This window comes from Scyliorhinus canicula, chromosome 1 (assembly GCF_902713615.1).
Source record: "Scyliorhinus canicula chromosome 1, sScyCan1.1, whole genome shotgun sequence".
NCBI lineage: Eukaryota > Metazoa > Chordata > Chondrichthyes > Carcharhiniformes > Scyliorhinidae > Scyliorhinus > Scyliorhinus canicula.
Genome location: NC_052146.1, coordinates 86227194 through 86251564, shown reverse-complemented (window position 1 = coordinate 86251564; position 24371 = coordinate 86227194). Strand labels below are relative to the sequence as shown.

The 24371-nt window shown below is 45.2% G+C and overlaps 1 protein-coding gene across 1 annotated transcript in view; it reads left to right on the top strand.

The window, feature by feature from the left end:
- The window catches only part of eif3i (eukaryotic translation initiation factor 3, subunit I), a 52410-nt gene extending 29919 nt beyond the window's left edge, over window positions 1–22491 (top strand). The window contains exons 7-11 of the mRNA XM_038794789.1: window positions 1774–1884; window positions 6326–6415; window positions 17468–17544; window positions 21293–21385; window positions 22074–22491. Of these exons, the coding sequence (XP_038650717.1) occupies window positions 1774–1884; window positions 6326–6415; window positions 17468–17544; window positions 21293–21385; window positions 22074–22155 (453 nt within the window). The 3' untranslated portion in view covers window positions 22156–22491. The remainder of the gene's footprint in view (window positions 1–1773; window positions 1885–6325; window positions 6416–17467; window positions 17545–21292; window positions 21386–22073) is intronic.
- Window positions 22492–24371: the final 1880 nt, after the last annotated feature.

Sequence of the window (24371 nt, the reverse complement as noted above, 5' to 3'; positions counted from 1 at the left end):
AGAAGTGTATGATTTAATAAACTATATGTGCCTTTTTCGAAGAATTTAACATTTTGGTGCTTGGTTGAAGTTAGAAATGGCTTTTGGATTATACAATTAAGTTGATTTTATTTTTCATTAGAAATGCAATAGTCTATGTTCAAATTGGGAGTCATCTTGTTAACACCATTCCCAACAACCTATTTGATTTGCAGTTACATAGGGTGAATGGACCACGTATTATCAGCTCCCTTGTCATATTTGAATTATTTATCTTGTAACTCAGCGATGTACTAGGAATTGTGCAGGAAAATATACCTCCAATTTTTCTCAACCATAGTAATGCTGAAAAATGGATGAAGTTAGGTTATATTGCTGTTAATCCACTAGTCATGGAGTTTTACAGCACAAAAAGAGGCCCTTTGGCCATCCTGTATGTGCCGGCCATCAAGTACCTATCCTAATCCCATTTTCCAGCACTTGGTCCATAGCCTTGTGTGCTGTGGAGTTGCAAGTGCTCATCTATATGCTTCTTTAATGTTGAGGGTTCCTGCCTCTAACACCCTTTTCAAGCAGTGAGTTTCAGATTCCGACCACCCTCTGGGTGAAAACGGTTTTCCCTCAAATCTCTTCTAAAGCTCCCGCCCATTAATTTGTCCCTGGTTATTGCCCCCTCTGCAAAGGGGAAGTTCTTTCCTATCTACGTCCATCATAATTTTGTACACTTTGATCAGAGCCTTCTCTGCCTGACCAACCTCTCTTCCTAGCGGACGTGCTCCAGCCCAGGCATCTAGAAGGAAATGCAATCAAGATAATTTTAGCAATTTAGAAACTTAGATTAACGGTAAATTGATTGATGGTCTGTCTGATTTCTGTGGAAAATTTTCAAACTTGGGTCATGTGTCAGAAATTGAAGGTATTTCTGTTGCTGTATTGATCTGAAATGTCACTGATAACCAGAGAATCTGTATTGTCTAGTTCTTTAATTCTTAAATGATTTTAAATTGTGACAATTGAGCTGTTCCTCCACCTCTTTCTAAACAATTCTTTACAAACTTGTCACCATGTATATTTTTAATACTACTTTTGGCAAGGAATACTGTTGCTTGTAATTCTTTTGACGAAATTCAAAGTGTTTCTCCAATAAGCGATTTTGATTTATAAATATCTACTTGAAAAATCACAGCTCTTGAGTATGGTGAATTTTGAAGAACATTTGAAGTCCTTAAGTGCTGCAGGTTACATTTACAACAGCATTAACCATTTTAGATGATGCTTGATATTCAAAAATGTATGGAGGAAAATTTATTTCTATGAAAGGAGTGTTCCTGGGATGTATGATTCCATTCTACATCAGTCAGTGAATTTGAGACATTGAGAGGACTCTCCTTTGTTATTTAGGAGTCTTGACTGTGGACCAAGGATGTGCAAGTTAGATGGATTGGTCATACTAAATTGCCCCTTTGTGTCCAAGGATGTGCAGGTTAGGTGGGGTTATGGGAATAGGGTGGGGAGTAGGCCTAAGTAGGGGGCTCTTTCAGAGAGTTGGTGCAGACTTGATGGAGGGAATGGCCTCCTGCACAGTAGGAATTCTACGGATATCTCTAAGATGATTAAATAATGCTTTATTTGCATAAAAGCTCTGAAATAAAAACAAAAGTGCTGGAAAAACCCAGATCTGACAGCATCTGTGAAGAAACAGAGTTAATGTTTTGAGACCATAGTCATAGTGACTCCTCTTCAGAACAAATGTATGTAATTATTGACATTTCTCTCATTTTGCTTTAATGACAGTCTGGAGAAATAATGACAAAAGTAAAAGAACACACCAAGCAAATAAACGACATCCAAACATCCTTAGACCTGACCATGTTTATCACTGCTTCAAAAGACAATACTGCTAAGGTATGCCTTTTTTTTCCTTTAAGTTATTGATTATAATTTTAATAGTGTGATTATAAGCTTAGCTGTGAATGGACCAGATTCTGCATCTTGTTCCAATCTGAGCTTGTGGGGATATCGTACATTATGTACAAAGTCTGTTTATTAAAAGTGAGGTTTTTTGGCAAGGATAAGCATTGATCAGCCTGGTTTTGCCAAGGCTCCTTGGTATCTTCGTCAGATGCAGCAGTGCGGTCAGGGGCAGCAGCTCTCCAATCCCCAGCAGTCAGCTCTTGCTTCCAATCCTGGATCAGAGCTGGAACAAGGTCGGAACCACTTAGTTCTGGCACAATCTGACTAAACATTGATGCTCAGTTTATACGTAGTCGGTGTCACCAATGTTTGAAATGGGCATCAATGGAGTATGGTTTGAATTGCAATTTTGCAATTCAGAGTACCATTTATCTTCTAGCGTTTTGTAGGGTTTGTAGGATAAATAATCTTGGTAATTGCGCCATTTTTGAAGGGATGATCTTTCTCATATTTATGTAATTTTTCTTCAGGGCCATTTAAGCCAACCCAGATACTCCACATTGGCACCAATCCCTCGCTCTGGCCACCCCCTGCTGCCTCCAACCAAAAGAAACATCTTTAGAAAGATTTTAATTATAATAGAACAGTACAGCACAGAACAGGCCCTTCGGCCCTCTATGTTGTGCTGAGCTTTGTCCAAAACCATGATCAAGCTATCCCACTCCCTATCGTTCTGGTGTGCTCCATGTGCCTATCCCAATAACTGCTTGAAAGTTCCTAAAGTATCCAACTCCACTATCACAGCAAGCAGTCCATTCCACACCCTAACCACTCTCTGAGTAAAGAACCTACCTCGGATATCCCTCCTATATCTCCCACCCTGAACCTTTATAGTTAAGCCACCTTGTTACAGTTACATCCACCCGAGGAAATAGTCTCTGAATGTCCACTCTATCTATCCCCATCATTTTATAAACCTCTATTAAGTCGCCTCTCATCCTCCTCTGCTCCAAAGAGAAAAGCCCTAGCTCCCTCAACCTTTCCTCATAAGACCTCCACTCCAAACCAGGCAGCATCCTAGTAAATCTCTTTTGCACCCTTTCCAATGCTTCCACATCCTTCCTATAGTGAGGTGACCAGAACTGCACACAATACTCCAAATGTGGTCTCACCAGGATCATGTACAGTTGCAGCGTAACCCCACGGCTCTTAAACTCAAGCCCCCTGTTAATAAACGCTAACACACTATAGGCCTTCTTCACGGCTCCATCCACTTGAGTGGCAACTTTCAGAGATCTGTGGACATGAACCCCAAGATCTCTCTGTTCCTCCACATTCCTCAGAACCCTGACTTTGACCCTATCATCCGCATTCAAATTTTTCCTACCAAAATTAATCACCTCACACTTATCAGGGTTAAACTCCATCTGCCATTTTTCTGCCCAGCTCTGCATCCTATCAATGTCTCTTTGCAGCCTACAACAGCCCTCCACCTCATCCACTACTCCACCAATCTTGGTGTCATCAGCAAATTTACTGACCCACCTTTCAGCCCCTTCCTCCAAGTCATTGATTATAAATCACAAATAGCAGAGGACCCAGCACTGATCCTTGTGGTACACCGCTGGTAACTGGTCTCCAGTCTGAAAATTTTCCATCCACCACCACCCTGTCTTCTATGTGATAGCCAGTTACTTATCCAATTGGCCAAATTTCCCTCTATCCCACACCTCCTTACTTTCTTCATGAACTGACCATGGGGAACCTTATGAAACGCCTTACTGAAATCCATGTATACAACATCAACTGCTCTACCTTCATCTACGCACTTAGTTACCTCCTCAAAGAATTCAATCAAATTTGTGAGGCAAGACTTACCCTTCACGAATCCGTGTTGACTATCCCGGATTAAGCCGCATCTTTCCAAATGGTCATAAAACCTATCCTTCAGGACCTTTTCCATTAACTTACCGACCACCAAAGTAAGACTAACCGGCCTATAATTGCCAGGGTCATTCCTATTCCCTTTCTTGAACAGAGGAACAACATTCGCCACTCTCCAGTCCTCTGGCACTATCCCCGTGGACAGTGAGGACCCAAAGATCAAAGCCAAAGGCTCTGCAATCTCAATCCTTGCCTCCCAAAGAATCCTAGGATATATCCCATCTGGCCCAGGGGACTTGTCGACCCTAAGGTTTTTCAAAATTGCTAACACATCCCCCCTCACAACATCTACCACCTCCAGCCTACCTGCCTGTATCACACTCTCATCCTCAAAAACATGGCCCCTCTCCTTGGTGAACACTAAAGAAAAGTATTAATTCAACGCCTCTCCTATCTCTTCTGACTCCATGCACAAGTTCCCACTACTGTCCTTGACCGGCCCTAACCTCACCCTGGTCATTCTTTTATTTCTCTCATAAGAGTAAAAGCCTTGGGGTTTTCCTTGATCCGACCAGCCAAGGACTTCTCATGCCTCCTCCTAGCTCTCCTAAGCCCTTTTGTTTTAAGCTCATTCCTTGCTACCTTGTAACCCTCAAGCGACCCAACTGAACCTTGTTTTCTCATCCTTACATACGCTTCATTTTTCCTCTTGACAAGACATTCAACCTCTTTTATGAACCATGGTTCTCTCAAATGGCCATTTCCTCCCTGCCTGACGGAGACATACCTATCCAAGGACACACAGTATTTGTTCCTTGAAGTAGCTCCACTTTTCATTTGTGCCTTTCCCTGACAGTTTCTGTTCCCATCATATGCTCCCTAATTCTTGCCTAATCGCATCATAATTACCCCTCCCCCAATTATAAACCTTGCCCTGCCGTATGGCCCTATCCCTCTCCATTGCAATAGTGAAAGACACCAAATTGTGGTCACTATCTCCAAAGTGCTCTTCCACAAACAAATCTTACACTTGGCCCGGTTCATTACCCAGTACCAAATCCAATGTGGCACCACCTCTTGTCGGCCTATCCACATATTGTGTCAGGAAACCCTCCTGCACACACTGTACAAACACTGCCCCATCCAAACTGTTTGACCTATAGAGGTTCCAGTCAATATTTGGAAAGTTAAAGTCACCCATGACAACTACCCCGAGACCTCCACACCAATCCATAATCTGTTTTGCAATTTCTTCCTCCACATCTCTATTACTATTTGGGGGTTTATAGAAAACTCCTAACAACGTGACCACTCCTTTCCTATTTCTAACTTCAGCCCATATTACCTCAATAGGCAGATCCCCTTCGAACTGCCTTTCTGAAGCCGTTAAACTATTCTTGATGAACCATGCTACTCCTCCACCTCTTTTACCACCTTCCCTACTCTTAGTGAAGTATCTATACCCCGGAACTTCCAACAACCATTCCTGTCCCTGTTCTAACCATTCCTCCGTAATGGCCACAACATCGTAGTCCCAAGTACCAATCCACACTCCACGTTCACCTACCTTATTCCGGATGCTCCTTGCATTGAAGTAGACACACTTCAACCCACCTTCCTGTCTGCCGGTACATTCCTGCGACCTTGATACCCTCCTCAGTACCTCACTACGCTCAACACTGGCTTCTGGACTACAGCTCGTTTTCCCATCCCCTGAAAAATTAGTTTAAACCCCCCACAAAGAGCCGTAGCAAATTTCCCTCCCAGGATATCGGTGTCCCTCTGGTTCAGGTGCAAACCATCCTGTCTGTACAGGTCCCACCATCCCCAGAATGTGATCCAATTATCCACGTAACTGATCCTACACCAGTTACCAGTCACCAATTATCCCTCCTACAGTAGCATGGTGGTTAGCATAAATGCTTCACAGCTCCAGGGTCCCAGGTTCGATTCCCGGCTGGGTCACTGTCTGTGCGGAGTCTGCACGTCCTCCCCGTGTGTGCGTGGGTTTCCTCCGGGTGCTCCGGTTTCCTCCCACAGTCCAAAGATGTGCGGGTTAGGTGGATTGGCCATGCTAAATTGCCCGTAGTGTCCTAAAAAGTAAGGTTAAGGGGGCGGTTGTTGGGTTACAGGTTATAGGGTGGATACGTGGATTTGAGTAGGGTGATCATTGCTCGGCACAACATCGAGGGCCGAAGGGCCTGTTCTGTGCTGTACTGTTCTATGTATACACCATCCCTGCAGCCACGTGTTTATCTGCACTCTCTCCCTGTTCCTCAACTCGCTAGCATGTGGCACAGGCAACAAACCAGAGATGACAACATGGTTTGTCCTGGCTCTCAGCTTCCACCCTAGCTCCCTAAATTCCTGTTTTAAATCTCCGTCCGTTCTCTTATCTATGCCATTGGTACTGATATGTAGGAAGTCTATTGCTTAAGAATGCCTGAAGCTGTGAAGACTATTGAATCAGATACTCAAAAGTACAGAAATAACAACAAATATATTGCCTTGTTTCACTAGTTTTTTCAGTTTCCTTTTTCTATTAAAGCTGTTTGATTCTGCAACTTTGGAACACTTGAAAACATTCAGGACTGAACGACCTGTGAATTCAGCTGCTATTTCACCTATTGTGGAACATGTAAGTTGCTTGATTAACATATATGAATTCCATTTTTTTTTTACTGATGGGACATAGAAATTTATTGCTCATCCCAAATTGCTCTTGAACCTTGCTAGGACATTTCAGAAGGCAGTTAAGAGTCAACCACATTGTTGTGGGCCAGGTAAGGACGTTAGTGAATGGTTCTATGGTCAACATTTCAATTCCAGATTTTTATTGAATTCAAATTTCGCCACCTGCCAAGGTGGGATGCAAGCCTGGATTCCCCAGAGTATTACCCTGGGTCTCTGGATTACTAGTCCAATGGCAATGCCGCTACACCCTATGTGCATGAATGCTTCTGAATAAACAAAGTACAGTTCCAAGCTCACTCATGTAATCTGCATTTTATTGCTAGAAATGTTTTCTTCCTAAACTATAATACCCAGCTTAGTTGGTGGAAGTTACTGCGTTGATGTTCCTCCCACCTTGCTTTTCTATCATTAGTGTGTTGCGATCCAGTTAATGTTATAACTGGACAGGAAGGTCCCAAAATGGAAACCTGGCTCAAAAAAACCATAACTTTTACTTTTTATAAAATGTGGAGGAACAGTCACAGGACCACTAATTAGTTTTAACAACAAAAATAAATTGATTGAACATGAAAAAATTGGAATAATATGCCTTTATTCTTTCTTCCCCCCCTCCGCCCCCAGATTAACAATTATACACAGTTTTTTAGGATTAGCATGGAGTACAAAGTACATCATAATCTACAATGGCCACATTAAACCAAAGTCCCTTTTAAGCCTACCAGATGACTATGGACAGATACGCTCTCCACTCTGAACCCCAAGTGAATGTTTCTGGATGTCTCCTCAGAAACCCCACCCCACCAGATGATTGCCTCGTGAGGGCTTCCTTTGGTGGTTTGCATTCTAAAATCCAGACCAGGTTTTCCAAATGAAAGTTTTAAAACAAAGCTTCTGCTCCACTTTTAACAGTGAATCCAGTCCAGGATTTCACACCAACCCCTTTTAGGATTTCTTTGTCCTGACTGCTATGCAAACTGCTCGCAATTGCTTTAACTCTTGATTCCCAGACTGTATTAAAATGACATCAGCCATTTTTTGAAGGCTGGTGTCCCACTTTAAATCTGGATACTGCAATTGTCTCTAACTCCGAATATCTAACTTCTCTCAATATCCATCTCCAACTGGATTCAGTTTAGCTAACTAAAAGCTGATCTGCCTTGCAAAGCTCCAGTTGCTAAGCAACCCCCATGTGCTTATGCCTTTTATTTATTTTTCATGCCATAGCCCCCTCTAAGCACAATAGAAACACTGTTGTAATTTAACCAACCCCCACTCATACAACATGTTTATCCAGCATGGATCTAACTAGGTTTTACCCTTCCAGGCACAGACATATTAAACCCATTTAAAACTATACCTTTCTAATGTTACCAATACAAATAAAATAAAATACCTTTATTTTCCATGGAATTCCTGAAACACCCTCCTTGATTTGAGCACTTTATTTCAGTACATTCTGTAAACTCCAAAATGAATGGTCAGAGAAGTTGATTACTGACCAATGTCACAATACCATCTGACTGTTCACTAATTTGTGTGTCATCTAATCGATAGAGTGTGCTTGGAAGTTTCTAACCAGACCAGAAGTGTTCTATCTTCCTTCTGCCAGGAAATCAAAAGTGATGGGGGGCAGGCAGGGAAGTGGAATTAAGTTTATAATCAGATAAGCCATGATCTTATTGAATGGCAGAGCAGACACAAGGGGCTGAAAGGACTACTCCTACTTATGAGGAAAGTGCAGTAAGATATTTGTCTATGTTCTATATGCTAGATGCAGCATTTTATATAAAAACAAGTTGTTTCTATAGTTCATACAAATTTATGTAAACGGTTACATAACTGATCCTGTTGCGTACAGTAAAAGTTGATTTGATCAATATCCATTTTACATGATTATATTACAAAGTGTCACATAAAATAGCAATATTAATTTCTTTGGTGTTGCCATTTTGTAAGTTTCAGCCTGCTTTTTGTTATTGATTTTCAAGATGGTTAATTGTGGTTTATAATGAGTTTAGGTTAGGTTTATTACAGTTTGTGCCATTACTTTCTACCACATGTTCATTGTACTCATCAAATACAGTTTGTATTAAAATATAGTTTCTCATTACCTTCAACTTCCATGCTTCTAACTCGTTGTAGTTCCTGCTTTAATTAGTACTGACGAATGCACATCTTGTAGAAGCACTGTGACAAACAATGATAATACTTTTTTTTTAATTTATTCAAGTTTTCAATAACAAATTTTCTCCCCACAATTTAAAACAAACAAGGCGTGTTTCTACACCAACACAAGAAAAGAACTCACCCCCCCCCCAAAATAAATAATAACAAAAAACCACAGCAATACACGAAAGAAGAAAATAACACATAGCAAACCCACCGCCGCAAAAACAACCCCCCCCCCCCCTCCCCCCAAGTTGCTGCTGAGACCGACCACTCTCTACCCTTCGCCAGGAAGTCGAGAAAGGGCTGCCACCTCCGAAAGAACCCCTGTACTGACCCCCTCAGGGCAAACTTCATCCTCTCCAAACTTGATGAACCCAGCCATGTCGTTGATCCTGGCCTCCGAACTCCGGGCTACTAGAGACGCAAAGGCCAGAATGCCGGCCTCTCTCTCTTGCCTCCTGCACTCCCGGCTCCGAAGCTACCCCAAAGATCGCGAGCCCCCAGCCCGGCTTGACCCTAGACCCGACTACTTCCGACAAAGTCCCCGCCACCCCCTTCCAAAACCTCTCCAAGGCCGGACAAGCCCAGAACATATGGGTGTGGTTCGCCGGGCCTCCCGAACACCTCCCGCACCTGTCTTCCCTCTGAAGAAAAGGGTCATCCATGTCCCTGTCATGTGAGCCCTATGCAGCACCTTCAGCTGAATTAGGCTGAGCCGTGCGCAAGAGGAGGAGGAATTCACCCTCTCCAGGGCGTCCGACACGTTCCATCTTCAATCTCTTCCCTAGCTCTTCTCCCACTTCGCTTTGAGCTCATCTACTGAGGCCTCCTCCTCCTGCATCAGCTGGTAATAGCCGAGATCTGAGTTTAGGAGGACTTCTTCACCCAAAGGTTGTGAATCGATGGAATTCCTTGCCCAGTGAAGCAGTTGAGGCTCGTTCATTACATGTTTTAAGGTAAAGATAGATAGTTTTTTGAAGAATAAAGGGATTAAGGGTTATGGTGTTTCGGGCCGGAAAGTGGAGCTGAGTCCACAAAAGATCAGCCATGATCTAATTGAATGGCGGAGCAGGCTCGAGGGGCCAGATGGCCTACTCCTGCTCCTAGTTCTTATGTTCTTCACCGACCCACGTCCCCGAAAGCACCCTATCTTGCACCCCCCTTGGCGGCAGCCGCGGAAACTCCGCCACCTGCCTTTTAACAAATGCCCTGACCTGCATATACCTAAAAGCGTTCCCAGGGGGGGAGGTTCCACTTCCCCACCAGCTCCTCCAGAGTCGCGAACTTCCCATCCAGGAAGAGGTCCCCAAACTGTCTGATGCCTGCCCTGTGCCAACTCCCAAATCCCCCACCCGTTCTCCCCGGCGCAAAACGGTGATTGCCCCGTATCGGGGCCCAAACTGAGGCCTTCACTTTCCCCCCCCTATGCCGCCTCCACAGTCCCCAGATTTTAAGGGACACAACCACCACCGGACTCGTAGAGTACTTTGCTGGGGGGAGTGGAAGTGGGGCCGTCGCCAAAGCCTCCAGACTCGTACCCGCACAGGACGCCACCTCCAATATCTTCCATGCGTCCCTCGGGAGCACCGTCATCTTAATCGACTGGACCCTGCCCGCCAACGAAAGCAGTAGCGCGTCCCACCTCCTAAACTCCTCCTCCATCTGGCCCACCAGCCTCAAAAAGTTACGCCTATGCATGCCCCCCCCAGGTCCTAGCCACCTGGACCCCAAGATACCTAAAGCTCCTCTCAGCCCTCTTCAACGGGATTTCACCTATCTCCCTCTCCTGATCTCCCGGTGCAGGACAAACAGCTCACTTTGCTCACATTGAGCTTATAGCCCGAAAAGAAGTCCCCAACTCACTCTCAAGTACCTTCAGCACCTCTGGCATCCCCTCAGCCGGATCCGCGACATACAACAGCAGATCATCTGCGTACAGCGACAACCGGTGCTCCCCCTCCAACTGTTCGAGTCCCTCAGCGCCTTGGCCAGGGGCTCAATCGCTAATGCGAAGAGCAGGGAGACAAGGGGCACCCCTGCCTCGTACCCCGGAAAGCCGAAAGTCCGCCGACCTCCTCCCATTCGTCACTACAACTCGCCACCGGGGAGCTGTACAGCAACTTCACCCAGCTGATGAACCCCCTCACCAAACCCAAACCTCCGCAACACCTCCCACAGGTAACTCCACTCCACCCTATCAAAAGCTTTTCCGCATCCATGGACGCCACTATTTCTGACTCCCCAGCTGCCGGCGCCATCATCATGACATTAAGGAGCCTCCGCACATTGGCATTCCGTTGTCCCCCTTTACCAAACCCCGTTTGATCCTCATGAATCACCGTCGGGACCACATCCTCCACCCTCCTGGACAGCACCTTTGCCAACAACTTGACATCTACATTAAGGAGCGAGATCGGCCTGTAAGACCCACACTGAAGGGTCCTTGTCCCCTTCAGGAGCAAAGAGTAATTGCCCTGGACCATTGGGGGCAAAGCCCCCCCCCCCCCCCCCCCCCCGTCGTAGCCTCATTCAGGGTCCTCAGAAGCAGAGGGCCCAGTAAATCTGAAACATTCTTGTAAAATTTCACCGGGAACCCGTTAGGGCCCGGCGCTTTCCCTGCCTGCATACTTCCCAACGCTCCACCAGCTCCTCCAACTTGATTGGGGCCCCCAAACCCTCCACCCGCTCGTCCCCTGCTCTTGGGAACTCCAGCTTATCCAAAAAGCGGTCCATCCCACCTGCTTCCCTGGGGGCACCGCCGGGTACAGCCCCTCATAAAAGGATCTGAACACCCCTTTGATGTCCTTTCCACCCCCCACAAGTTCCCTTCTGCATCCGTGGCTTCCCCCAATTTCTCTAGCTGCCTCCCGCTTCCGGAGCTGGTGAGCCAACATCCGACTTGCCTTCGCCCCGTACTCATATACCGCCCCCTGCGCCCTCCTCCACTGCGCCTCTGCCTTCCGGGTGTTAAAATGTCAAATTCCGCTTGGAGATTGCGCCGCTTCCTCAAAAACCTGTCTGCATACCTCCTATCCACCCTTACCATTTCCTCCACCAGCCTCTCCCACTCGGTCCCTCTCCCTGTGCGCCCGAATAGATATCAGCTCCCCTCTGACTACTGCTTTTAGCGCTTCCCAAACCACCCCAACTTGCACCTCCCCGTTATCATTGGTTTCTAGATACCCCTCTATGCCCCTACGGATCCGCCCGCACACTTCCTCCTCTGCCAAAAGCCCCACATCCAACCTCCACAATGGCGCTGATCCTTCCCCTCCCCCAGCTCCAGATCCACTAAATGTGGGCATGATCTGTCCGACCCTCTCGGAATCTCTCCAAATGGAAAATCAAATTCGCCATCCGAGGGTCGGACGACGGCTTCCACAGAACGTGGGAGCCATTCATGCAACTGTTCCGGGACCTGTTTGTGGCCAACGTACATGAGGAGAATAGTCGGGTGGCCAAGAACCAGGGGAAAATGGGCGGGAATCGGGGGAAGGTAGCCGGGGGGAGGGGGGGGCTACGGGCTCGGTATGGGGGTTTGATGGCAAGCTAAGGCCCAAAACCAAACTATAAATAAATGCCTATAAACATGTGCCTCGGCCATATTGGGGAATGTAAAATATGTATGCTGGCTAAAGGGGGCGGCCACAATTATTGTTATGAAGATGCTTACCTGTAAATATTCATGTAAAATTTTTGTGTTTTCCTTTTTTTTTCTCTCTCTCTAATAACTTGTAATTTGTCATATATAAAATGAAAACTCAATAAAAAAAATTTATAAAAAAAAAAAGAAATGGCTATCGCCGAATACTCCGCCCCCACTACTCTCGGGATTAGCGCCCTGCTAAGCACAAAAAAATCATCCGGGAGTATGCCTTATGAACATGGGAGAAAAAGGAGAACTCCCTACCCCCCGGCTCCAAAAACCTCCAAGGTCCACCCCTCCCATCTGATCCATGAACCCCTTCAGCACCGAGGCCGCTGCCGGCCTCCTGCACATCCTAGACTTCAAGCGATCCAGAGCCGGATCCAGCACCGTGTTAAAGTCCCCACCCAGGATCAATCCCCCTGTCTCCAGGTCCGGGATCAGGCCCAACGTTCGCCGCATGAAGCCCGCGTCGTCCCAGTTGGGAGCATAAACATTAACCAAGACCACCCACTCTCCCTGAAGTCTCCCACTCACCATCACATATCTACCTGCACTATCCGCCACCACTTTGGATGCAACGAACGACAGGCTCTTACCCACCAAAATTGCCACCCCACGGTTCTTCGCATCAAGCCCAGAGTGAAACACCTGTCCCACCCAACTTTTTCTTAGCCTCACCTGATCCGTAACCCTGAGGTGCGTCTCCTGGAGCATAGCCACATCCGCTCCCAACCCCCTCAAGTGAGCCAAGACCCGGGATCGCTTCACCGGACCATTCAGCCCCCTCACGTTCCATGTGACCAGCCGAACCCGGGGGGGCCATCCCCCTCCCCCTACGCCGATCAGCCATAGCTCTTCCTCAACCTGCCACGCGCCCAGGGAACCCCGCAAGCCTGCTCCCCACGGCGGCAGACCCCCCTCCCACCCCCCCCTTTCACATCCATTCCCTCACAGTCCCTGCAGCAACACCCCCCCCCCCCCCCCCCCCCCCACAAAGCTAGGGCTCCCCCTAGCTGCGTTATCCCTAACATTGTGCTTCCGTGTGTCAGCTGACTTCTGCTGACCCCGGCTACTCCTGCCATAACCACGACCCCCCCCCCCCCCCCAAACCAACCAACGCAACACAGCCACCAATCCCTCCCTACCAGCGCCGGCCCCGCCCCCAATTCCTCCGTCGCGGGAAGAAAGCCCGCGCTTCCAACCCGAGCTCCGCCCCTCAACCCAACACGCGGGCAAAAGACGGACACATGAACCATCGGGACCCCAAACTACTCCCCAACCCACCAGTGGACAAAACAAAAAAAAAACACCACAATAAATAAACAACAGCCCAGAAAACAACCCCGAAAATAACAAAATAGCGAAAACGAATAGGCAACATCAATCAGCAAACACAGCCAATATAAACGACAGGATACCCAGGAGGGCAAAGCCTCCAAACAAAGTACATTTTTCCCCAGCGCCCCTGTCCTCAGTTCGAGTCCAAGTTCTCTGCCTGGACAAAAGCCCAGGCCTCACCGGAGAGTCTAAATAGAGCTGGCGGTCCTTGTAAGTGACCCAGAGGCGAGCCGGCTGTAGAAGGCCAAACTTCACCCCCTTCCTATGAAGCACTCCCTTCGCTCGATTGAAGCCAGCCCTTCTCTTCGCCACCTCTGCGCTCCAGTCTTGATAATCCTAACGTCCGTGTTCTCCCCCTGCTGCTCCTCTCCTTCGCCCATCTCAATGCGCACTCCCGGTCGACCAAGCGGTGAAAACGAACCAGTACCGCCCTGGGAGGCTCGTTCGGCCTCGGCATCCGCTGCAGCACTCGATGGGCGCTCTCCAGCTCCAGGGGACCGCGAAACGACCCCGCACCCATCAGTGAGTTCAACATTAGGACCACATTGGCCCCCAAATCCGTGCCTTCCAGCCCTTCCGAGAGGCCCAAAATCCGCAGATTCTTCCGGCGGGAGCTGTTCTCCATCTCCTCCATCCTCGCCAGCCATTTCTTGTGCAGCGCCTCGTGCGACCACTTTCACTACCAGGCCCAAAAGCTCATCCTCGTTGTCCGAAGCCTTTTGCTGCAGATCCCGAATCTCCACGGCCTGGGCCGTCTGAGTTGCCACCACCTTGTCCAGCAAGGCCTTAAATGGCTCCAAGATCTCGGCTTTAAGCTCCTTGAAGGAGCGCTGAAGCAGCTCCTGCTGCTCCCGCGCCCACTGCTGCCACGCTGCTGCTGCTTCCCCGCCCGCCGCCATCTTGCTTTTTCTGCCTGTAAAGCCGACTTTTGGACTGCTCCACTGTGAGTCCAGTCCATCCACCAGTCGCTGGGCACACTGGCTGTGTTTCCCCCCGGGAAAAAGTCAAAAAAGCGCCGTTGCGGGCTCTTAAAAGAGCCCGAAAGTCCCAAAAAAGCGAGAGCTGCTGAACGCGTGGCTTAGCTCCGCATCGCCGCCACCGGAAGTCAGTCTACAATGATAATACTTGAGGAACAATGTTTCAGTTAAACCTCGAGAGCAGAGTGGTTAAAAATGGGCCATAAAATTTTCATATTTTTTCACAAGTTTTTTCCAGTGCATAATGGAGTTAAGGTGTGATGGACATGCATTGTGAAGTATAAATGTTTTTTTTCAATTAGAAAGTAACATCCGAGTTAAAAGTTTGTTTTTAAATGCTATTCATAATTTAAAGTATTTAATGAATTCTTGGGGGTGGAAAAGTAATTTTATGATGAAGTCAAAGGCACAAAATGCAAATTAATTTCAAGGAATTTCTTAAGTAGTTGAAGCATACAATCAGATTTGATGGTTGATAAATTAGTAGTACATGGTTGTAAATAAACCTCATTCTGTGACTTCCATTTATCTCTCTAGTATTCAGTTGGCAACAGCACCACTGTGTTTAGAGTAGGCTGTCTCAGAAAAGATTAGTATTCCACTTAAATCTCTGTTACACTTCATTTACTGCATTGCAATGTAGACTACCTTTCACTTTTACCTTCCAACTCTATTTTTCACAAGTTGCAGTCTTTTCCCACTGATGGTGTAGATAGATGAAAGCTGATACTGCTCTCATTACCTCTATGGATGCAGTAACTGTCTCGTGCATCACCCTTTGTAGACATTCAGCTTAATGGAAAAAGTCATTTTCAATTAAGCTGTTTCTGCCTCAGTGGCTCAGATGAAAGTTATTCATGTGTTGGTACTAATGTTCTCTGTATTTCTACTTGCTAAGGCCTGCACTGAGATTGGGGCAACAGCTTTCATTTTTAATCCACTAAAGGAACAGTGTCTTCCACCACAGCTTAATAGTTTACTGGGGGTTTATAATTTAAACTGGTAACTACAAATTTCCTTTAGTTTGTTCTCTATAAGGGGATGGGAGATAATACAAACTATAGCTGCTTTGTCTGATGTTGGAGTGCTGTGTGAAAACCCTTCATCTGTTTCCTAAAGAGGAATTGTAGGCTCTGCTTCTTGGGATATCTCACAATGGAAAGATGTTTGGAACATAACCAATAATTATTCAATTCAGAAAACTACTAGAAATTACAATAATCACAAGGCCATATATAGCCGGACAGGTAGACTCAGGTCTACCTGTGAAAGAAGCAGAGGAACTGAATCAATATTTCTCATTTCATATTTTTGTTTTTACATCAAAGTGATGTCCAGGTTAGAGTAGGTAATATTTTTGCTTTGTCTAAATGTACAAAATTACAGCTTCTGTGATATTAGCGATTGTTTAATATTGCCTGCCTTTTAAAAGGGAATGTTTTAACCTAAAGTATCTAACAGTAGTTAAATTCTGGCTTGATGAATTGTTTTAAACCATGCTGGATCTCTGGTTTCTGGGCCTGAGATGAATCCAGATCCATGCTTTCAGTGTGAGCTGTATGTGATTCTCCTGTAACTGGGCAAACTAAATGGTGAGGTATTTCCACAGATTTCCCCATAACTGGAAAATGTTACTCTTTCTCAAGTGGGAGAAATAATGTTTCACTGCAACACTTTTTAAAAGCAGTATAGTCACCGAAATTAAATAGCACCTTTATGTGCCATATTGTTTTGCCTCGTAATTTCCAATTATTACAAAACCTTTATCTAGACCAAGGGTTACTATAGTATATACCCTCTTGAGGGGCATGTGCCCTGGGAGACGGAAATCTAGCCTGCAATGCCAGGCAGTTTCGATTTAATTTAATTTTACCTATTCACAAGTTTCTCCAGTTTGAATGTTTGGATAAATCCTAAATCCAACCACCAGGATCTTCTAGTATGTGCGGCTTGGGTTGTGTGTAAATTAATCAAAATATTAATTTCTATTTGTTTGCAGCTCATCAGCCACAAAGTCAAAAAACTTGAATGCTGCTGATTTAGATTAACTACTTGTCTGCTGATGTGATCTGGGCTGCCAACCAAAAATTGTGTCAGATTAAGGACCAATTCTGAAACCATCACGATAATGGCTTAGAACTAACAATGGGTTTATTAGGCAACAATTCTGGTTATTAACGCTGCTGTCATCAAATGTTAGTCAGTCAAGGTTAAAGTGTCATTGTAATTTTGTGACCCGACGCAATGTTCATGTGAAATTAAATCATGAGCACGAGTCATTTCTGGGTTAAGTCATGTAACAGGATCTTCAGGGCAGATCCGTACAGTAGCAGAGTTCATGAAAAATGACACACTTTCCTGTTTAATTGACCATATCCAATGCTGAACTAGATAGTGAAGAGACTCTCCTCTCTTTCTCTCTCTTTCCCCACCACCACCACCACCTTGCAATGTAAGAAGTGAACATTAAAGGGTGATTGGTTATTTTTGCTCAAACCTGGTGTGCAGTTTGGTTTGCATTTTATGGCTTGGTGTTTTTTCATGTGGAAGATTTTTACCTGAGTGCAATGCATAATTTAAAAGCTGATAGAAAAAATACCAAATCTTTACAACTGTAGTATGCAGCTGATTATTGTAATTCTCAATTAGGCTGCATTCTGTTCATTATCATTTATACAGTGTATTACATGTTTCAATGTCTGGGCATCGTTCCCTTTCACTTAATTGCCAAAGCCCATTCCTTGTATTGCATCCTAGATCATCTCTGTAAGCCTGATGAGTGAATGATGTGTTACTGTGTTAATGTAGTATTATTTTGGTCTGCTTTGGTAACTGTCTCAACCACTAGAATTTGATTTGATAGTTGTCCTTGGTGGGTGGTCAGGAAGCAATGGATGTTGACAAAGACCTCTACCGAAAGTGGCAAGTTGAGGCCCGTAAGTAGCGCACACAGGTGTGAATTAATTCACTGACCTTCATTTCGATGTGTTATCTGCTTGTTTGGTGAGTTTAGCCCAATAGGAATACTTGTGTATTCATGAACGATGCTATGTATTTATGAACTATAGCAAATATGCTGAATTGACTTCTTCTTTAAGAGTGCGAGGGGCAGCACGGTGGCCTAGTGGTTAGCACAACCGCCTCACGCGCTGAGGTCCCAGGTTCGATCCCGGCTCTGGGTTCCCTGTCCGTGTGGAGTTTGCACGTTCTCCCCCGTTGTCTGCGTGGGTTTTCGCCCCCACACAGACCCCAAAATGTGCCAGAAGTAGGTGATTGGCCACGCTAAATTGCCCCTTAATTGGAGAAAAAATAATTGGCTAATCTAAATTTATTAAAAAAAAGAGTGTGTCCCGAAATGTCACTACTGATATCCAGCTCATCAGGAAAATTTGTTCCCTACTCCTCGATTAATTAGGTATAATGTTGTGCAGCATCGTGACACTCCCAAATGTGCAGCCTTGTGTCTTTGAAAAGTTTAGAAGAATGCAATTAGCTAATGCCGCTCAAGTATTTGAAATGGGAGTAAGGGGATGGATCCAGGAGCCAGAAGCCGAGTGGGTGCGTGCGGAGGAGGCCTTCTGCATGGGGACCTCCCTCCGGACCCTTGCCACGGCAGCACTCCCATCCCACCCAAAAAACAACTCCAGCAGCCCAGTGGTGACAGCCACCCTCCAATCCTGGAACCAACTGCGGCAGCAATTTGGCCTGACCAAAATGTCCGGACATGGCTCCCATCTGCAACAACCATAGGTTCACACCAGCACTGACTGACGCCATCACCTTCAAAAGGTGGAGGCAGGACGGGGGGGGGGGGACACGACAGTCAGGGACCTATACACGGACGACAGGATCGCAAACACTGGACGAACTGACAGAGAAATTTCAGTTATGCCGGTGGGGGGGGGACGAGCTACGGTACCTGCAGCTCAAAAACTTCTTACGAAAGGAGACAAGGACGTACCCACAACCGCCACGACAGACACTACTGGAAGACCTACTGGACGCAAATATCCTAGAGAAAGGGAACTGTAGCGACATGTATGACCGACTGGTAAAAGGGACGGACACCGTACTGGACGCAACAAGAATGAAATGGGAGGATGACCTGGGGATTGAGATAGGGGTGGGGACTCTGGAGCGAAGCACTGCATAGGGTCAACTCCACCTCCACGTGCGCAAGGCTCACGCTGACGCAACTAAAAGTGGTACATAGAGCCCACTTAACAAGAAAACCGTATGAGTAGGTTCTTCCCGGAGGTGGAGGACAGATGTGAACGGTGCCAAAGAGGCCCGGCCAACCACGGCCCACATGTTCTGGTCTTGCCCCAGACTTGTGGAGTACTGGACAGCCTTCTTCGAGGCTATGTCCAAAGTGGTGGTGGGTGAGGTGGGAGCCATGCCCGATAGTGGTGGTCTTCGGGTTTCAGACCAGTCCAGATCTATTCCTGCGAGGAGGGCGGACGCCCTTGCCTTTGCCTCCCTGATCGGCCCGCCGTAGAATCCTGTTTGCCTGGCGGTCAGCAGCACCGGCCCAGAACTGCAGACTGGCTGTCCGACCTCTCGGAATCTCTCCAAATGGAGAAAATCAAATTCGCCATCTGAGGGTCAGACGACGGCTTCTCACAGAACGTGGGAGCCATTCATGCAATTGTTCCGGACCTGTTTGTGGCCAACGAACAAGAGGAAGAATAGTCGGTGGCCAAGAATCAAGGGAAAATGGACGGGAATCGGGGGAAGGTAGCCGGGGGGGGGGGGGGGGGGGGGGGGGGGGGGGGGGGGGTGGGGGGGGGGGGGGGGGGGGGGGGGGGTTACGGGTTTGTTATGGGGGTTTGTTCGCATGGTTTTACGCTTATTTCTTTTTTTGTTAATTTATTGTTTTTGTATTGGAGGGGAGGGGTTACTGTTTTTCTGTTGTGATAAAAATTTGTTGTTGAAAACTTAAAAAATTATTCCAAAAAAAGGAAGGACAAAGCCGCAAGCGACAGTCCTGATGGCAAGCTAAGGCCCAAAACCAAACTGTAAATAAATGCCTACAAACCTGTGCCTCGGCCATATTGGGGAATGTAATATGTATGCCGGTTAAAGGGGGCGGCCACAGTTGTTATTATGAAGATGCTTACCTGTAAATATACATGTCAATTTTTTGCGTGTTTTTTTTTCTAATAATTTGTTGGATATAAAATATGAAAACTCAATAAAAAACATTTCCAAAAAAAAGTATTTGAAATGGGAAATGTCTACTTAAATCTTGTGTGATTTCACTGTGGAACGTGAATTATCCGCATTCAGCTTTGTCTCTAGCTCTGTCAAAGTTATTTCAGTTTTATGTCAGACATTTAGGGCAGCACGGTAGCATTGTGGATAGCACAATCGCTTCACAGCTCCAGGGTCCCAGGTTCGATTCCGGCTTGGGTCACTGTCTGTGTGGAGTCTGCACATCCTCCCCGTGTGTGCGTGGGTTTCCTCTGGGTGCTCCGGTTTCCTCCCACGGTCCAAAGATGTGCAGGTTAGGTGGATTGGCCATGATAAATCGCCCTTAGTGTCCACAATTGCCCTTAGTGTTGGGTGGGGTTATGGGGATAGGGTGGAGGTGTTAACCTTGGGTAGGGTGCTCTTTCCAGGAGCCGGTGCAGACTCGATGGGCCGAATGGCGGCCTCCTGTACTGTAAATTCTATGAAATCTATGAAAGTTTAATTGCAAATTTTTTTATTTTTTTTTTAAAACTGTTACGTTAATTGTCCTGCCATCCCTGGTTGTTGCACCATATGTACACAACCTGAATTTGAGGACAGTTCAGTCGAGCCCTATTGCCTACTCCCTATCTGAGAACTCAGCACAAACCGGCAATTCAACCAGGATTTGTCTTCAAAACAGTTCATAGAATTTACAGTGCAGAAGGAGGCCATTCAGCCCATCAAGTCTGCACCGGCTCTTGGAAAGAGCACCCTACCCAAGGTCAACAACTCCACCCTATCCCCATAATCCAGTAACCCCACCCAACACTAAGGGCAATTTTGGACACTAAGGGCAATTTATCATGGCCAGTCCACCTAACCTGCACATCTTTGGACTGTGGGAGGAAACCGGAGCACCCGGAGGAAACCCACGCACACACGGGGAGGATATGCAGACTCCGCACAGACAGTGACCCAAGCTGGAATCGAACCTGGGACCCTGGAGCTGTGAAGCGATTGTGCTATCCACAATGCTACTTATACATGTTTTAAATTAAAATTGTTATTAATAATCTTAGTTGAGGGAATTTATTGATAGTGATTAGCTTTGAGCCAAACCTTAAGTTCAGCTTTCGGATTGCAGTGCATTCAAAGAAACTTCAACTTGGTTTCCTGATTGTAGAGTGCCCCGCTTGAGTTTCAATTAATACAGTTCTATGTGGTCATTAGAATCTGATATTGACCAGAGATTAGGTGGAATGTTCAAACATATTTAGTTTTTTTTCTCAAAAGGAATAGGGAAAAGAAAAGATATCAGCAAAGGCTGTGATGTGCACAAGAATGTGCTGTTGAATGCTTACAGGGGTAATATTGGCAGGAGTTGCCAAACAATCTGTAAATCAGATTATTTTGCCCTCATGACTTCAGAGAAAACACAGTGTAGTTGGGGTCTGTTGTCCACTAATAGCTACGGAACTGTATGATTGTTTAATCAATTCCTTTCCCTTTTTAGATTTTTCCATTTGTCATTTGAAGAGGAGTTTGGTAGAGTCAAGGGTCACTTTGGACCAATCAACAGTGTATCTTTCCACCCCGATGGTAAAAGGTTGGTACAATAATTAGAAATTTGCTATTGAGTTGCACTGAAACTGGCAAAAGATGGAGTCTCGGTTTTATTTTAGATCCTAAATGCCATTGTTCTTCAAATAGACCAATTCCAAACACACTTTTTATTTACGTTTAGAAATATTTAGAGAGAATTTGTCTTCTGGGGCTTCTTGTCTTCTTGGTTCCGAGGGTATGTAGGAAACTAAAGGGAGTTTATCCATCGCTGCTGGTAAATTTAAAGATATTGTAGATATATTACTGTAATAACTTTTATTTTAATGCAATCAAATGATCATTACGTAAATTATAAAAATGAGACCAAATGGCTGACTACTAAGAAGATACACATGATGGCATTTGAGAAATTGTCTTCACCATTTTATGGATGTCTTGAGTAACATGATTTTGATAGAGGAAATTAATTTAATAGATGTGCGGTTAGGGTACGAATTTGTCAGAACAGATTGAAATCGGGAAACTCTTATTAAAATATTGCAAGAATAACGAACGGTGTGAGTGAAGAGTGCAGGAAGGAATGAGTGCAGCCAAACTTAATTCCATGTTGTTGAACAAATACACCAATCTTAGTATTTAAATGTTTATTTTCCCTGTTTGCTAATTCAAATTTTGGGGAAGACTTGAATGTGCAAGGATCAAATCTAATCAATAATGTTTCTTCTTTACAGTTACAGTAGTGGAGGTGAAGATGGTTACGTGAGAATACATCATTTTGACCCACAGTGTTTTGAATTTGAGATGGAATTTTAAGGAGTAAGGAGAGATTGTTTTCAAATTGTATTACAAGATTTATTTTGTTAAATAAATTAATACAAAAGAATATTAACAGCATTTACTACACTTTAATTCATTTATTCAATTGTTCTGATTAATTGGATATTTACACCGCAAACATAACATTTAATTGCATTTTGTAGATACATAATCTGGACCCAATTGCAACGGTCACCAAAAAAATTAGTTTTAATGAAATTCGCAGAATATGTAATTTGGTTTCCTTATAAATTATATTCTGAGTTAGAACACTGGTATAAAGGACTGTTTCACCACTGTTCTGAAATAAAAATCAGCCATTTGAGCTCAAAAGCTGGTTATCTGTGAAGTTATTTTAAACCTATATTGTCCAAATGATTAATGCTCAGGCTCCTGTACCCAATTCATCTTGTGTTTTGTGAAAAGCTTCACATATATAAGACAAAAAAGAGTGGCTAAGGTAAATATTGGTCCTTTAGAGGATGAGAAGGGAGTTTTAATAATGGGAAATGAGGAAATGGCTGAGGAACTGAACAGGTTTTTTGGGTCGGTCTTCACAGTGGAAGACACAAATAACATGCCAGCGACTGATAGAAATGAGGCTATGACAGGTGAGGACCTTGAGAGGATTGTTATCACTAAGGAGGGAGTGATGGGCAAGCCAATGGGGCTAAAGGTAGATAAGTCTCCTGGCCCTGATGGAATGCATCCCAGAGTGCTAAAAGAGATGGCTAGGGAAATTGCAGATGCACTAGTGATAATTTACCGAAATTCACTACACTCTGGGGTGGTCCCGGTGGATTGGAAATTAGCAAACGTGACGCCACTGTTTAAAAAAGGAGGTAGGCAGAAAGCAGGAAATTATAGGCCAGTGAGTTTAACTTCGGTAATAGTGAAGATGCTGGAATCTATCATCAAGGAAAAAATTGCGAGGCATCTGGATAGAAATTGTCCCATTGGGCAGACGCAGCATGGGTTCATAAAAGGCAGGTCATGCCTAACTAATTTAGTGGAATTTTTTGAGGACATTACCAGTGCAGTAGATAACAGGGAGCCGATGGATGTGGAATATCTGGATTTCCAGAAAGCCTTTGACAAGGTGCCACACAAAAGGTTGCTGCATAAGATAAAGATGCATGGCATTAAGGGTAAAGTAGTAGCATGGATAGAGGATTGGTTAATTAATAGAAAGCAAAGAGTTGGGATAAATGGGTGTTTCTCTGGTTGGCAATCAGTAGCTAGTGGTGTCCCTCAGGGATCCGTGTTGGGCCCCAATTGTTCACAATTTACATTGATGATTTGGAGTTGGGGACCAAGGGCAATGTGTCCAAGTTTGCAGATGACACTAAGATGAGTGGTAAAGCGAAAAGTGCAGAGGATGCTGGAAGTCTGCACAGGGATTTGGATAGGTTAAGTGAATGGGCTCGGGTCTGGCAGATGGAATACAATGTTGACAAATGTGAGGTTATCCATTTTGGTAGGAATAACAGCAAACGGGATTATTATTTAAACGATAAAATATTAAAGCATGCCGCTGTTCAGAGAGACTTGGGTGTGCTAGTGCATGAGTCACAGAAGGTTGGTTTACAAGTGCAACAGGTGATTAAGAAGGCAAATGGAATTTTGTCCTTCATTGCTAGAGGGATGGAGTTTAAGACTAGGGAGGTTATGTTGCAATTGTATAAGGTGTTAGTGCGGCCACACCTGGAGTATTGTGATCAGTTTTGGTCTCCTTACTTGAGAAAGGACGTACTGGCGCTGGAGGGTATGCAGAGGAGATTCACTAGGTTAATCCCAGAGCTGAAGGGGTTGGATTATGAGGAGAGGTTGAGTAGACTGGGACTGTACTCGTTGGAATTTAGAAGGATGAGGGGGATCTTATAGAAACATTTAAAATTATGAAGGGAATAGATAGGATAGATGCGGGCAGGTTGTTTCCACTGGCGGGTGACAGCAGAACTAGGGGCATAGCCTCAAAATAAGGGGAAGTAGATTTAAGACTGAGTTTAGGAGGAACTTCTTCACCCAAAGGGTTGTGAATCTATGGAATTCCTTGCCCAGTGAAGCAGTTGAGGCTCCTTTTTTACATGTTTTTAAGGTAAAGATAGATAGTTTTTTGAAGAATAAAGGGATTAAGGGTTATGGTGTTCGGGCCGGAAAGTGGAGCTGAGTCCACAAAAGATCAGCCATGATCTAATTGAATGGCGGAGCAG